This window comes from Leucopleurus acutus, assembly GCF_964270905.1.
Source record: "Leucopleurus acutus genome assembly, chromosome: 2".
Lineage (NCBI taxonomy): Eukaryota > Metazoa > Chordata > Mammalia > Artiodactyla > Delphinidae > Leucopleurus > Leucopleurus acutus.
The window spans coordinates 140,423,352-140,436,306 of NC_139143.1; the positions used below are offsets into that span (position 1 = coordinate 140,423,352).

Sequence of the window (12,955 nt, forward strand, 5' to 3'; positions counted from 1 at the left end):
TGGGTCATATGGTAGTTCTATTTGTAGTTTTTTAAGGAACCTCCATACTGTTCTCCATAGTGGCTGAACCAATTCACATTCCCACCAGCAGTGCAACAGTGTTCCCTTTTCTCCACACCCTCTCCAGCATTTATTGTTTCTAGATTTTTTGATGATGGCCATTCTGACTGGTGTGAGATGATATCTCATTGTAGTTTTGATTTGCATTTCTCTAATGATTAGTGATGTTGAGTATCCTTTCATATGTTTGTTGGCAATCTGTATATCTTCTTTGGAGAAATGTCTGTTTAGGTCTTCTGCCCATTTTTGGATTGGGTTGTTCGTTTTTTTGTTATTGAGCTGCATGAGCTGCTTATAAATTTTGGAGATTAATCCTTTGTCAGTTGCTTCATTTGCAAATATTTTCTCCCATTCTGAGGATTGTCTTTTGGTCTTGTTTATGGTTTCCTTTGCTGTGCAAAAGCTTTGCAGTTTCATTAGGTCCCATTTGTTTATTTTTGTTTTTATTTCCATTACTCTAGGAGGTGGGTCAGAAAGGATCTTGCTGTGATTTATATCATAGAGTGCTCTGCCTATGTTTTCCTCTAAGAGTTTGATAGTTTCTGGCCTTACATTTAGGTCTTTAATCCATTTTGAGCTTATTTTTGTGTATGGTGTTAGGGAGTGATCTAATCTCATACTTGTACATGTAGCTGTCCAGTTTTCCCAGCACCACTTATTGAAGAGGCTGTCCTTTCTCCACTGTACATTCCTGCCTCCTTTATCAAAGATAAGGCCTTGCACAGAACTTATAAGTAACCCTGACATTTTGTCGTAAACCAGATTTGTTACAATGAAGCTCTAAGCCTTCAAGAGCAAGTAGCAAGGATGTAAAGACAAGAATAACCTTCTGGACAATAATAGTAATAACAGCTAACACTTATTGAGTGTTTATTATGTGCTAGGCACTGTTCTAAGTGCTTTTAATACATTAACTCATTAACTTTCACAGTAACCTTATAGGTCCTGTTATTATCCCCATTTTACAGAAGAAATGCTAAGAAAATCTCAGACTTGCCTTACTGAGATAGTTTTATTATTGTCCCAAAGAGACACGTAGATTTTTTGCATGAGCAACAGTACTGGGAAGATTTGGTTTTCCACACTGTACCGCCCTTATGAAGTGGGAGCCTTCAGACAACAGATAACAGGCTGAAGATCTCCTATGTCTCCTTTGGTGGGAAGGGATATGAATGCATATCCCCAGGGTTACAAAGCAGAAATTTCTTTTGAGTTCTCATTTAATACTTCATCTTAAAAATATGCCAGTTTTTCATTCTATTATGAAATGTATATTCTTAATTGCTTTAATATAAAAATTTGTGGAGTGTTTTATTTTCCACTCTGCTTTTCAAATGAAAATGGTTATTCCCGGAAGACTTCCCATGTTTATCCTGGGGTGTTTTTCATGTTCCCTGGTCCATTGCACAAGATATCACTAGCCTTTGAAAAGACCTATAACCATAGACAGCTGCTTAAGAGTTACACATAGACATAGAACCAGACCTGAAATACACACCTGTGGGTGACGTGAGGCCATGTGAGTGATGGGCTCTAGCGCCGGATAGACCTGAGTCCTGGTCTCACTTCTCCTTCACTTGGGCAGTTGATATAGCTTCACTGACTTTCAGGGTCCTCATCTGTAAAATAGGAATAATGTTTGTCTTCCACTTTAGGAAATAAAGTCAAGGTCATTGGCCCCCTTGGCCACCTCTGACTCTCCTGTGGACCTTTCTTGCTGGGTATCCTCAGAAAACTTGTAAAGAAAAGTGGCCACTGTTAAAGGCTGTTAAAAAATGTAGAACATAGATTCCACCACTGGGAAAGGATTGCTCTATCCCGTGGCCCTTTAACCAGCTGGCAGCATCCTGTTGAACAGGCTAAAGCCTGGCTTCCAGCCTCTCGGGAGCTGTTCCAGCTTTGGTGTTTCTCTTGCAGGCGTCTGCAACGTGGACCATCAGAACAAAGCTGGCTACACCGCCGTGATGATCACTCCCCTGGCTTCTGCAGAGACCAACGAAGACATGGCTGTTGTCTGGAAACTCTTACGAGAAGGAGATGTGAACATCCAAGCTACTCAGGTAGGAGGTGTGAACATGATCTCCTCTTTAATGAACACGGGCACCTCCCAGTTTTATTCTGCCACTGGAGTGAGGAACTCCATGCAGATCCATGTAGAGTTTTTAACCCGAGAAGTCTGGGCCCTCCAAATGGCATCTGTCCGAAGACTGGACATTCAGTTTCCTCAGAGCCTCCTGAGACCCAGACAGGCTGGGACAGAGGTCATGAGCTTGTAATCTATGTCCCCGTCTGAAACTGGGCAGATTCCATCTGGGTCTGACTCCTCAAACCGAATGTTCCACAGTTAGCACCTTGAGAAGGCGTTTGCTAGTTGTGCTCTAGAAAGCCCCTGCAGGAGATCCACCTCGATCATAAATTACAAAGCAGTCCAGAGGGTTGGGATGTCTCTGTTCAACTTCTGGGCCCGTCTACTTGAGAACACAGAGTAGGGGTGTGGCCCTTAGCCAGTAGACAAAGCTCCATATGGAACAGCGGGCATTCCTCGAAAGGCCACTTATCCATCTTTGACCAATAGAAGAACAAGCAGAGTGCATCCCACTCTCCATTTCCCCCCAGAGTGATCATCAGTGTAGCCTAACTCTCAAGAAGTGTAAAGGGGGCTTCCCAGGTGGTGCAGTGGTTGAGAGTTCGCCTGCCAATGCAGGGGACACGGGTTCGTGCCCCGGTCCGGGAGGATCCCACATGCCGTGGAGCGGCTGGGCCCGTGAGCCATGGCCGCCGCTGAGCGGCACGTCCGGAGTCTGTGATCTGCAACGGGAGAGGCCACAACAGTGAGGCCCGCGTACGGCCAAAAAAAAAAAGAAAAAAAAAAAAAAGAAGTGTAAAGAGTCTGAGATTTTACTCTACCTTAAAGCTAACATGTGTCATGGATGCTGGCAGATGACCCAGGACTCTTGTGCAAGAGACAAAGGACAGTGTGTTACTTACAGCAGTAACAGTAGTCAGAGCATTGGTATTTATACCAGTTCCCCAAGTCCCAATTCCCACTTCGCACAGGGCGGTGTGAGGAGGGCCGGATCCCTGCACACAGAGTAGATTGTGTTACTGGGGAAGAACCCTGAGCTTAGGGAACCTGAATCTTTCATACTGGATAGTAAGCGTGTCTGCCCTCTGTTCTGGAGGGGACAATGTCTCTAAGTTCCAACGCTGTTCATTGTACATTCACCCTTAAAAAGATAGTCTAGAACAAAAGGTCACATATTGCCTGACTCACTAAATATGCAGAAAGCCAAGAGACCCATAGAAAATAGAAAATTGTCTCCCAACCACCTGTTTAACTCTGCTCACCACCCCGACCCCAAAGTGATTGCAGACAGTAGCCTAACCTGATGGCAAAGTCTCTTTGCACATGTCACATACTAGCAATTCTATTGGTGGCAAGAAACAGACATTTGTAGCTTACTCTCTAGTTTTCAAAGTATCTTCACCCACCTACTCCATAGGACTCAGTAAAGCTGTTTTCATTTTAAATAATATGTTTTCCAGAAACATATCAAATCTTTTTTTTTCTAAATTGGTCCTCTTGAAGGGGGAGTGCTCACTAATGATCAAAATCAATGCCCTTCTTATACAGGAGAAACCAATGCTCTAGGAGAGTAAGGGACCCATCCCAGGTCACCAAGGGAGGGATGGGAATTCGTAGTGCAGCTGCACCCTTCAGCACCCTCTGGGGCTTTACGTATGAGGGGAGCTGCAGGTACCAGGTTAAATAGGAGAGAGCTGGGAGGCCAGGAGTCTCCTGGGCTAAACTACTTATTTCTCTCTGTATTTCCAGGGTCAGCGCTGCACCGGGCCATAGCAGTGATCTGTAAATGGTTGTTGAATTAAATTGTATGGAGCCAGACCAGGAGGGAGGGGGCCCCAAGTCAGGCAGGAGGCAGACAGGAAGACATCTGCATATGTCATCTGGCTTTAATACCACTCAAAGAGAGGGGTCTGGAGGGAAACCTATGGTCTGGTTAGTGCAGTAAACAAGCATTACCTCAGGGCTGAGCATAAGCAAACCAAAGAGCAAACAAGCTTCTCTGGAAAGATCTGTCTGGGTTCCAGAGAAATGGGGAACCAGGACACCTAACGATGCATTCACACGTCCCAGGCGATGGTCAGACCTCATCTCTAATGCTCCTAAATGCAATAATAGCTGACGTGTACACAGCATCTGTGCCGCGCTCAGGCCTCACACCAGCCCCAGAAGGGAGGTAATGTCGTTAAGCATTCCTGCTTTACCAGATCAGGAAGAGTCACCGAGAGGTGAACTCGTCCAGATTCACATAAGTACAGAATGCGGCAAAGCCAGGATTTTTCTGATTGCAACCCCCTTTCTTTTCTCTAAGCCCCAGCCTTCCAGGCAGGGAAGCATAATCCATCAGTGACTGCAGATCGGAGCTTTAATCAGTGAACTCATCAGCCAACATATTTTACGTGTAAGACACTGTGTTCAGAGCCACAGGGGATCTGAGAGGAAAGAAACCAGTCCTTACCTCTTCTCACATCCCTACAAAGCCTGACAGTCAGAGAGACATGCCTGAGCTGCCTGGAACCCAGGAGAGAACCACGAGGGCAAAATATATAATCAAGTCGCATAAGAGGACTACGTATATACAGGAAAATCCAGGAAAAATGATGATCAATTTGTAATCAGAAAAGTTACTGCCACACATTTTTATATTTATACCCTTTATCTCATTTGATTTTCACAAAAGCCCTGTGAGGTATACAGGATGGATCATAATTATATTAATTTTTAAGAAAGAAGGACCAAGGTTCAGGGACACGAAGGGACGTGGCCAGGGTCACGCAGTAGGAAACAGCAGAACCAGAGCTTGGTCTTACTTTCTGACTCTAATCCATTGCCATGTGCATTGATGATTACAGGCTTGTGAAAGATTGTTGTCGATGGCTGTGGATTAGAAATGACCACAGGACCATGTAAACAGAGAGCTTCTTGAGAAAAGAGGGTTCTGGGTATCATTCAACTGAAAATACAATTTAAATAAATGTATCTTTCGATATACCTATCTCATTCCTCAGAACTTATCCTACTTTTGCACTTTCTAAAGTGGAATTTGGAGGTATTTTGAGTTCATAAAAATCAGTAAGAAGTCCTGTATTTGAGCTTTCAGGGAAGAGAAGAAAAACTTTTCTGTTAAAGTGTAAATAGGCTTGGGAATTTGGCAAAAATAAAACAAACGAACAGACTCTCACACACACCTGATTCACACACACCTCCTCCAGCTGCCCCTTGAGGCTAAGCTCTTACACTTAAAACAGTGGTCCAGGACCCTTGGCCTTTGAGATAGTAAGGATTTCTCACTTTTCTTGAGATTTTGGAAATAGGGAGTCATTTCAGCCAAAGAGAACAATGTCAGACACGAAGGGAAGAAACCACTGCTCCTTGGTTTCTAGCTGTACTTTGGAAATAACCTCTCGCAAACCTATGCCCCAGAATCACGGTGGCCTGGTGGGAGCCTCCAGGGCAAGACAGAACCAACATCTGAAAACCCCCAACACCCAAAACAGAGGAAGAGAAATCTCCAGGGGTAGGTGGGGGCTTGCTAGCTGACACTTAGAAAAGCCAGCTGGGGACTTTGGTTCCCATGTCATAGAAGTAACGAGAGGTGTTCAGAGCAGCCCAAGACTTCCTGTAGGAAGTTAGGCTGGGGCGGGGAGTCAGAAGCCATGGTCCTGAAGTATTCAACCCTTCGTTTATTCCATCATTCAGCACTTATCAGCATGTACTTGGTGCTAGGCACTGGAGAGACAGAGATGAAAAAGACTTAGTTCCTTCCATCAAAGATGTCACAGTCTATGAGAAAGAGACAGGTTGACCGGTTGAAATGCCAAGTGGTAAATGCTGTGTTATGAACCCTGTGCCTGGGGTGTTAGTAGAGGGCTTTAGAGAGGATGCAGCATTTGACTCGTGTCTTGGAAGAGGAGTAGAAGTTTACCAGGCCAAGGACGATGTGTCCCTTACCACAGAGATTCAGGTCAACTGTCATTTTCCAGAGAAGTCTCTCCTGACTACACCCAGGCTGCGGAGGGGGTCCTTCCCATCAGCCCCAGCCTCACCACACCCCTGCTCTCTGTATGCAGGGAGGCCAGACTGCGCTGATGCTGGGAGTCAGCCACGACCGGGAGGACATGGTCCAAGCGCTACTGAGCTGCCAGGCAGATGTCAACCTGCAGGACCATGATGGATCGTCAGCTCTCATGCTGGCCTGTCGCCGTGGCAACGTCGACATGGTCCGGCTGCTCCTGGCACACCCGGCCTGTGACAGCAGCCTGACTGACAAGGTGAGACTTATAGGCAATGAACAAGTGGGTGTTCCACTTCCCTTCCTGAAAAGTACCTTGCCAGCCGGCAAAATTCAAGGGACCATATGGCACTAGGAACAGAATTGACTTCATAAGGCCATTGTTGGATTTAAATGAGATGACCCATGTAAATGCTGGGAGACTTGGAGCTGAGAAACCCCAAACCCTAGCCTTTCACACCATGCTGAGGGATTGCGCTCAGGCCTGGTCTTGACCCTGAACCGCATCTGGTCATGGCAGCATGTGGGCTTTTGAGGCGGCAGCTTGAGTAGGGAGGCTATGCTGTCCATGGGGCTCCCAGAGGCTGGATGAAGGAACCAAGTACAAATTGTGTCCACTCTTGGACAGTGACCTACCTTACAGAGTGGCCCATTTCATCAAGCCACCCTGCTTGAAGTTGCATTGCCAGATACATGCTTCTCGTGAGGCGATGGCGTTGATGATGATGATGGTGATGATGGTGGTGGTCGTGGTGGTGACAGTGATGAGATAACAACAGTAATAAAAACTAACCTGTATCATATGCTGGCTTGGTGCCAGGTACTGTACCCAGCAGTTACCACAGACTCTCTAGTTTAAATCCCGCAACAATCCTATTAGATTGACTCTGTTGCTCATGGGGGAACGGAGGCCCTGAGTGGTTAAGTAACGTACCCAAGATCACACAGCTAGTGGAACCAGCTCCATCAAACTCCTAAGAACACTCACAGGAACTAACTCTTTCCATGCATTACCTCACGAATCCTCTCAGTAATCCAGGGAAGTAGATACTGCCGGCCCCGTTTGGTATTGATAAGGAAGCAGAGGCCTAGAGCGTTTATATAGCCGTCATAAGGTCACAAGCTGCTGATTCTTGAAGCAAGAATTCGAGCCCAGGTCTGACTTAATGCTGACACTGTAATTTAATGCTTCAAACAGACTTCTCTGTACTTTCTTAACATCCACATTTCAAAAGGAACAAAGGCCTGAGGGGGGAAAGAGGGGCTCCTCCCCGCCCAGGGACAGCCCCTCTTACCAAGCCACATCTGAAAACGCCCTGCCACTGTCCCATCACTGATTCAAGCTGCTGGGTCCCTTGTACCGCACCCAGGCAGCCGGCACCCAGGCCCAGTATCTTCAGGTCCCATGAACTCCAGCTCTGCCCAAAGCCATTTCTGTGATCATTAGAGAGCACAGACCCTCTTGAAATGCTTGTGGGAACAGTAGTGGGCTCTGGAAGTAAGAGCCTCCTTTTCCAAATGTGATACAGTCAGATAAAGGCTCTATGTTAATGAGCTCCCTGCAGGGTCACCCTGGGGCAGAAGGAGGTGGCCCCTTAATCTGGAACAGACCCAGGGCCCTCTTAGGAGTGACCAGTGCAATTGGCCAGGGGAGGCCTGAGAGGCAGGCCTGGGGGACGGGGGCGGGAGCTTTGGAAGTCCCTGGTTAGCGGGGGTCATCAGGCAGTGAGACTGAGTCTCCCGCCACAGATTAGAGAGCTCAGTAGCTGCTTTCAGTAGGTGGAGGTAGGGCTCTGTTGAACTTCGGACAAATCAAGTGATTGTTAGAAGCATGGACTTTATTTGTTTTTAAATTTTTATTTTATTTTATTTTTTAATCATCTTTATTGGGGTATAATTGCTTTACAATGGTGTGTTAGTTTCTGCTTTATAACAAAGTGAATCAGTTATACATATACATATGTTCCCATATCTCTTCTCTCTTGCATCTAGAAGCATGGACTTTAGAATGAAACACTCCTGAGTTTGAAACGGCGTTCTGTGACTGTGTGCCTTTGGGCAGGTCACTTAACCATTCTGAGCCTCTGCATGCTCGTCTGTAAATGAGGATCGTAATAGACCAGACCTAATACGGTACATTTGTAAAGCCCCTGTTTGACATCTAGGAGATACTCAGTTGATGGCAACTGTTATTGTTGGGAATAGGTGAACCAGGACAGCAAATACGAGGCAGCCACCACACGAATGAGTAGGGACCTGGGCATTTGCAGGCAGTGTCTGGAGGGAGTAGGGAGGATGAAGGTCTGGAGTTAGAGGAGCCATTCAGAGGAGGCTGGAGCCCAAAGGGAGAAGTACTCCCATCTGGGAGTGATTGTGCCCTCTAGGGGAGATTCAGCAGTGTCTGGAGACATCTTTATCTGTCATAAGTATGTGTGTGGGGCAGTCCTGGCATCTAGTGGGTAGAGGCCGGGGTAGCTGCTAAACATCCTACAGAGTACAGGAACAGTGAAGAATTACAGGTTATCTGGCCCAACATGGCAGTAGTGCCTCCGCTGAGAAACCCTGGTATAGGTGAGTGCTGAAATCCAGGTGGGATGAAATGCTGTCCCAGTGAAGTGCTGGAGGTTGAGGACAGGCTGGTTGCAGTTTGGGGCAGCCTGAGAAGAAGGTACTAGGCAGCTAAACCGGAGATGGTAGCGGAAGCCTGTCTTAGGGGAAGGTGGAGAGCGTTAGGGGATGCCCAGTGAGCACAGGGGTGCCCAAGCGATACAGGTGGCAGGCCCACAGAAGTTTCTAGACCTTGCTCACGGCCCAATCACCTGCTGCCTGCTGGGGACAGGGTTGACTCAGGAGTCACACCCAAATTTCCCAAAGGTGACTTGGGTGAAAAGTTTCAGTGGGAGATGGGGACCGATGACTGGGTCTTGGCAAGCACCCAGCCCTGTGCCTCCAGCTTTGCATTGAAGGGTGGAGTCCAGCCCTTATCATGACCACCGTCTCGTTTCAGCGTTCACTTTCCTATGGAGACTTAGGTGCTCCCTTGGAAAACCGAAAGAGAAGTCATGTCCTGAAATTGGTTTCTCTCATCCTACCAACATGTAAAGGTTGCTATAAATGCAGAACCCCCAGAGCAGCCAGCAAGGCACCTTCCCCACGTTTAGAAGGTAATTCGGCAAATGGGTCACCCAGCCTATTGGGACCCCCAGAGTGATGAGAACGAGGAGGTGGTGGTGAGACCTGATCCCTGGCCCCCAAGGCTTACCCTTTGAAGGACTTGTTTGGGCAGTGACTCCAAAGCATGCGTCAAAGCGAAAGCTTCTTGAAGGCACAGACTATGCCTTGCTCATCTTTGCCTGATATGTGGTGGCTTCTTGGTGAGTTTTTGTCATATTGAGAGATAACCCCCTAACACACACACACACACACACACACACACACACCCTCACACACAAGGTGTGCTGGCTGCCTGACCCCTTCGGGCTCTCTGGGCCTGCAGTGCTGCCGAGCAGGGACTTGCCGTGCTTGGCTTCCACCGGAGCCGCGGGCCGAGGGCTTGTTCCCAGGGCTCGGGCAGAGGCACCTCGGGGGCACACCTTCCCTAGGTGGTCTCTCTGGCCACACTTTCTGAAATGAATGGGGTCCCCCGCTTTCCACGTGTGTAGTTGAAGAGCCCACAGAGGCAGGCTGTCATCTCCAGGTGGGCCCTGTTCAAGGGTGCACATGTCCCCTGGGACTGGCCCTGTGGCTCTTTCCCATAATAACGTTAATCACGCTGTCTCCTTGTTTACGTGGAGCGTCAGGGTTGACAAAGTGCAGCAGGGGACAGGCCTAAATAAACCCAGGCCCCTCCGTTGGGGCTTTCACAAGAATCTTCTGTGGAAAATCTTTGCTTTCTTCCAGACTTGGCCAATCTGAGAACATACTCATTAAGATTTAGGGGGTTCAGGTTCTTCATCAACTTGAAATGAATACTCTGTTATCATCCAGTATTCCCTCTTTCAACAGTGCTTATTGAGGGCTGACCAGACTACAGGCACGGAGCCAGGGGCTAGGCCAGCAGAACAGGCCAGATCCAGTGTCTGACCTTGTGGACACTGAGATTTATCAAATAACCCCACAAATACCAACTTACAAAGACGGGTAAAAGGCGGGTACAGGGAATCATGAGGCCTTTTCAGGGCAAGAACTTCATCTGTTTTGTGAAGCCTGTCTGCTGAAATGCCACTTCCTTCCTCTCCCCACCCCCTGCCCTCCCCCCATATACACAGGGTGGTCATCCCGTCCCTTGAGCTCACTCTGTTCCTTTGCTGGCTTGTTTGGCCTTTGGCCATACATTATAGTTATTTACATGTGTGTGGAGCCTCGATGGCAGCTGGACTCCATCCTGGAGCACAGAGAAGAGACTGAAGGGTTTTTAGCTGAGTGTGAACACTTCCCACCTGCTTCTTTGGAGTTTCCACATTTTAGAAAGTAATTTCCCCCATCTGCAGTAGAGTGGAGAACACTCTAGAGGGGTCTTGGGTGGCCCCCATGTGTCAAACCCATTCATATTTATACAGCAAAATGTAAAAGTATTGATACTTAAATGAGCTAAGTAAGGACCAGAGATAACCTCACGTTTTGCCTCAAAATGAGTTGCCAAAAAAGTGGTTTTCAGAGCTGTTTAGATGTCAGAATTCTGGGTTCGGGATTGAGCCCTCGGAGCTCAGTGTCCACTGCATCATGGCGGTCCTTCCCCTCATCTCTGGGTAGAGAATGGTTGGTGCTTCCTGCTGAGAGCTGCTCTGTTTGCAGCTTCTTTAGACAGCGGAATGGGAAGCTTCTTGCACAGCAGCCATGGTGAGAAAAGCAGCATGGTATCACGCATCGGGAAGTAAAAATGGGTGTGTCCTTCTGGGCTGCAAGCCCACTTCAAAGAATTTGTCCTTAGGAAATAGTTAGGAATGGGAGGATGCTTTCTGCACTAAGTTTATCATGGTGAAGACTTGGAACCAACCTAAATCGCCAATAAAAGGAAAATAGTTCAGTAAATAATGGAATATTATACAGCCAGTAAGAAAAACCTTTATGTCCTGATGACTATGTAAGAGCAGGGAAAGTCTTAGAGCATATCATGGTGAGTTAAAAATAAAAGTACATTCAGAATTGATACACATTATCATTCCTCTATTTAAAAACCAACAACAGGGCTTCCCTGGTGGCGCAGTGGTTGAGAGTCCGCCTGCCGATGCAGGGGACACGGGTTCATGCCCCGGTCCGGGAAGATCCCACATGCCGCGGAGCGGCTGGGCCCGTGAGCCATGGCCGCTGAGCCTGCGCTTCTGGAGCCTGTGCTCCGCAGCGGGAGAGGCCACAGCAGTGAGAGGCCTGCGTACTGAAAAAAAAAAAAAACCAACAACACATTTGCACAGGAGAAAAGACTGGAGGGAAACTTACCGAAATCCTAACTCTCATTTAGGTCTGTGTAATGGAATAATGGAAGAGTTGTTTTCATTCCTCTGTTTTCCAATTTTTTAAAAAATGTATTAAAAACCAAGCAACACTTCTTTATTTTCATTGGCACAGATTTCCCAGGAGTGAATGATGTTTCCGTGGAAGGGGGCCCATTTCTCTGATCCTCATGCCATTTGAGTTTCCTCCTCTCCTCTGTGAATGCTTGGAATAGACTTCTATGTCCCACGCGTACCCCTTTCTCTCAACTCACCCTTCCTTTCTGCGGTGGGAGGCAAATGGGATAAAAATTTGTTTTTCCTTTTCTTTCTCCCCTGTAGGCTGGCCGAACGGCTTTGTCCATCGTTCTGAAATCGCCCGCCCATGTGGAAATTGCAGGGCTGCTACGGGCCCACGCGAAGCAGGGCAGGTCCCTGGGACCGTAGGGGCTGCAGAAGAGCTGGCAGCAGGGAACAGAAGGGGCCTTCTCTGGACTCCTCCCTCGCCCTCGGAGAGGGCACGGGTCATAGCCAGGCAGCCGCCCCGCAAGAGAAGAAACTATGTCAAATACGCACATACATTCCTCTTGTATAATCCTGCTCATTAGGATGCTTTGTAGTTTTTGCCTTAGGCCAAGCCCCAAAACTGCGGGCTGCAGAGGGGTGCAAGGTACAAAGTGCATTGGTGTTGGCTAAAAAATCCCGGCTATCTTCAGCCTCGAGTTCCTTGTGACTCTACCCTTTGTAGCACCGTGCAGAGACCAGGCAGGCAGGAGCACAGTAGCAAAGCAATACTTTTCACGTGGAATTTTAAAGTGCGCCATCTTTCTGTTTTATAATCAATTATATATGAAGATATCCCATTGAATATGCATGTCTAGAGAGAAGGGGGTGGGGAAGGGGTGGGATTTAAGCAGCTTCCCTGGCAGTCATTCTCTGTAGGACCCTAGGAGAATCACCACGCAGGCAGGTGAAACTGGACAAACCCCTCTGGGGCCTTTGTTTAGTTGACGTTGACAGAGAAATCTGAAACTCAGACGAGGTAGGAAGAAGCACATTGGCATCAATGCCAGATATACAGTCTTGACCATTTCCGAGTCACCAAGTGGCTCTGCTTTGCTCTAGGAAATTGGAATTAATCAGGAAGTTATCCAATCCAGTGAAGCACACCACATGTATGTAGGCAGAGTTCAGTTACGTCAGCTCTTCTGAATCTGTGAAAGAAACAAATGAATCAGAGTGAGCATACTTCTTGGGATGGGTTTTTATCATCCAGAAGCCACCGCTGTTCCTTTGTAGCAGTACCCATGGACTCACGGTAATCCTGGCTCCTTTCCCCTCCACCCTTATGAGCAGACTATGAGCCCTCAT

At 47.5% G+C, this 12,955-nt stretch overlaps 1 protein-coding gene across 1 annotated transcript in view; it reads left to right on the plus strand.

Moving 5' to 3' along the window:
- Nucleotides 1-12,400, plus strand: part of KANK4 (KN motif and ankyrin repeat domains 4) — a gene marked incomplete at its 5' end in the record, with an annotated part of 33,858 nt that extends 21,458 nt beyond the window's left edge. The window contains 3 exons of the mRNA XM_082834084.1: nucleotides 1,978-2,120; nucleotides 6,214-6,414; nucleotides 11,927-12,400. Coding sequence (XP_082690210.1) covers nucleotides 1,978-2,120; nucleotides 6,214-6,414; nucleotides 11,927-12,031 — 449 coding nt within the window. The 3' untranslated portion in view covers nucleotides 12,032-12,400. The remainder of the gene's footprint in view (nucleotides 1-1,977; nucleotides 2,121-6,213; nucleotides 6,415-11,926) is intronic.
- Between the last annotated feature and the right edge of the window lie 555 nt (nucleotides 12,401-12,955).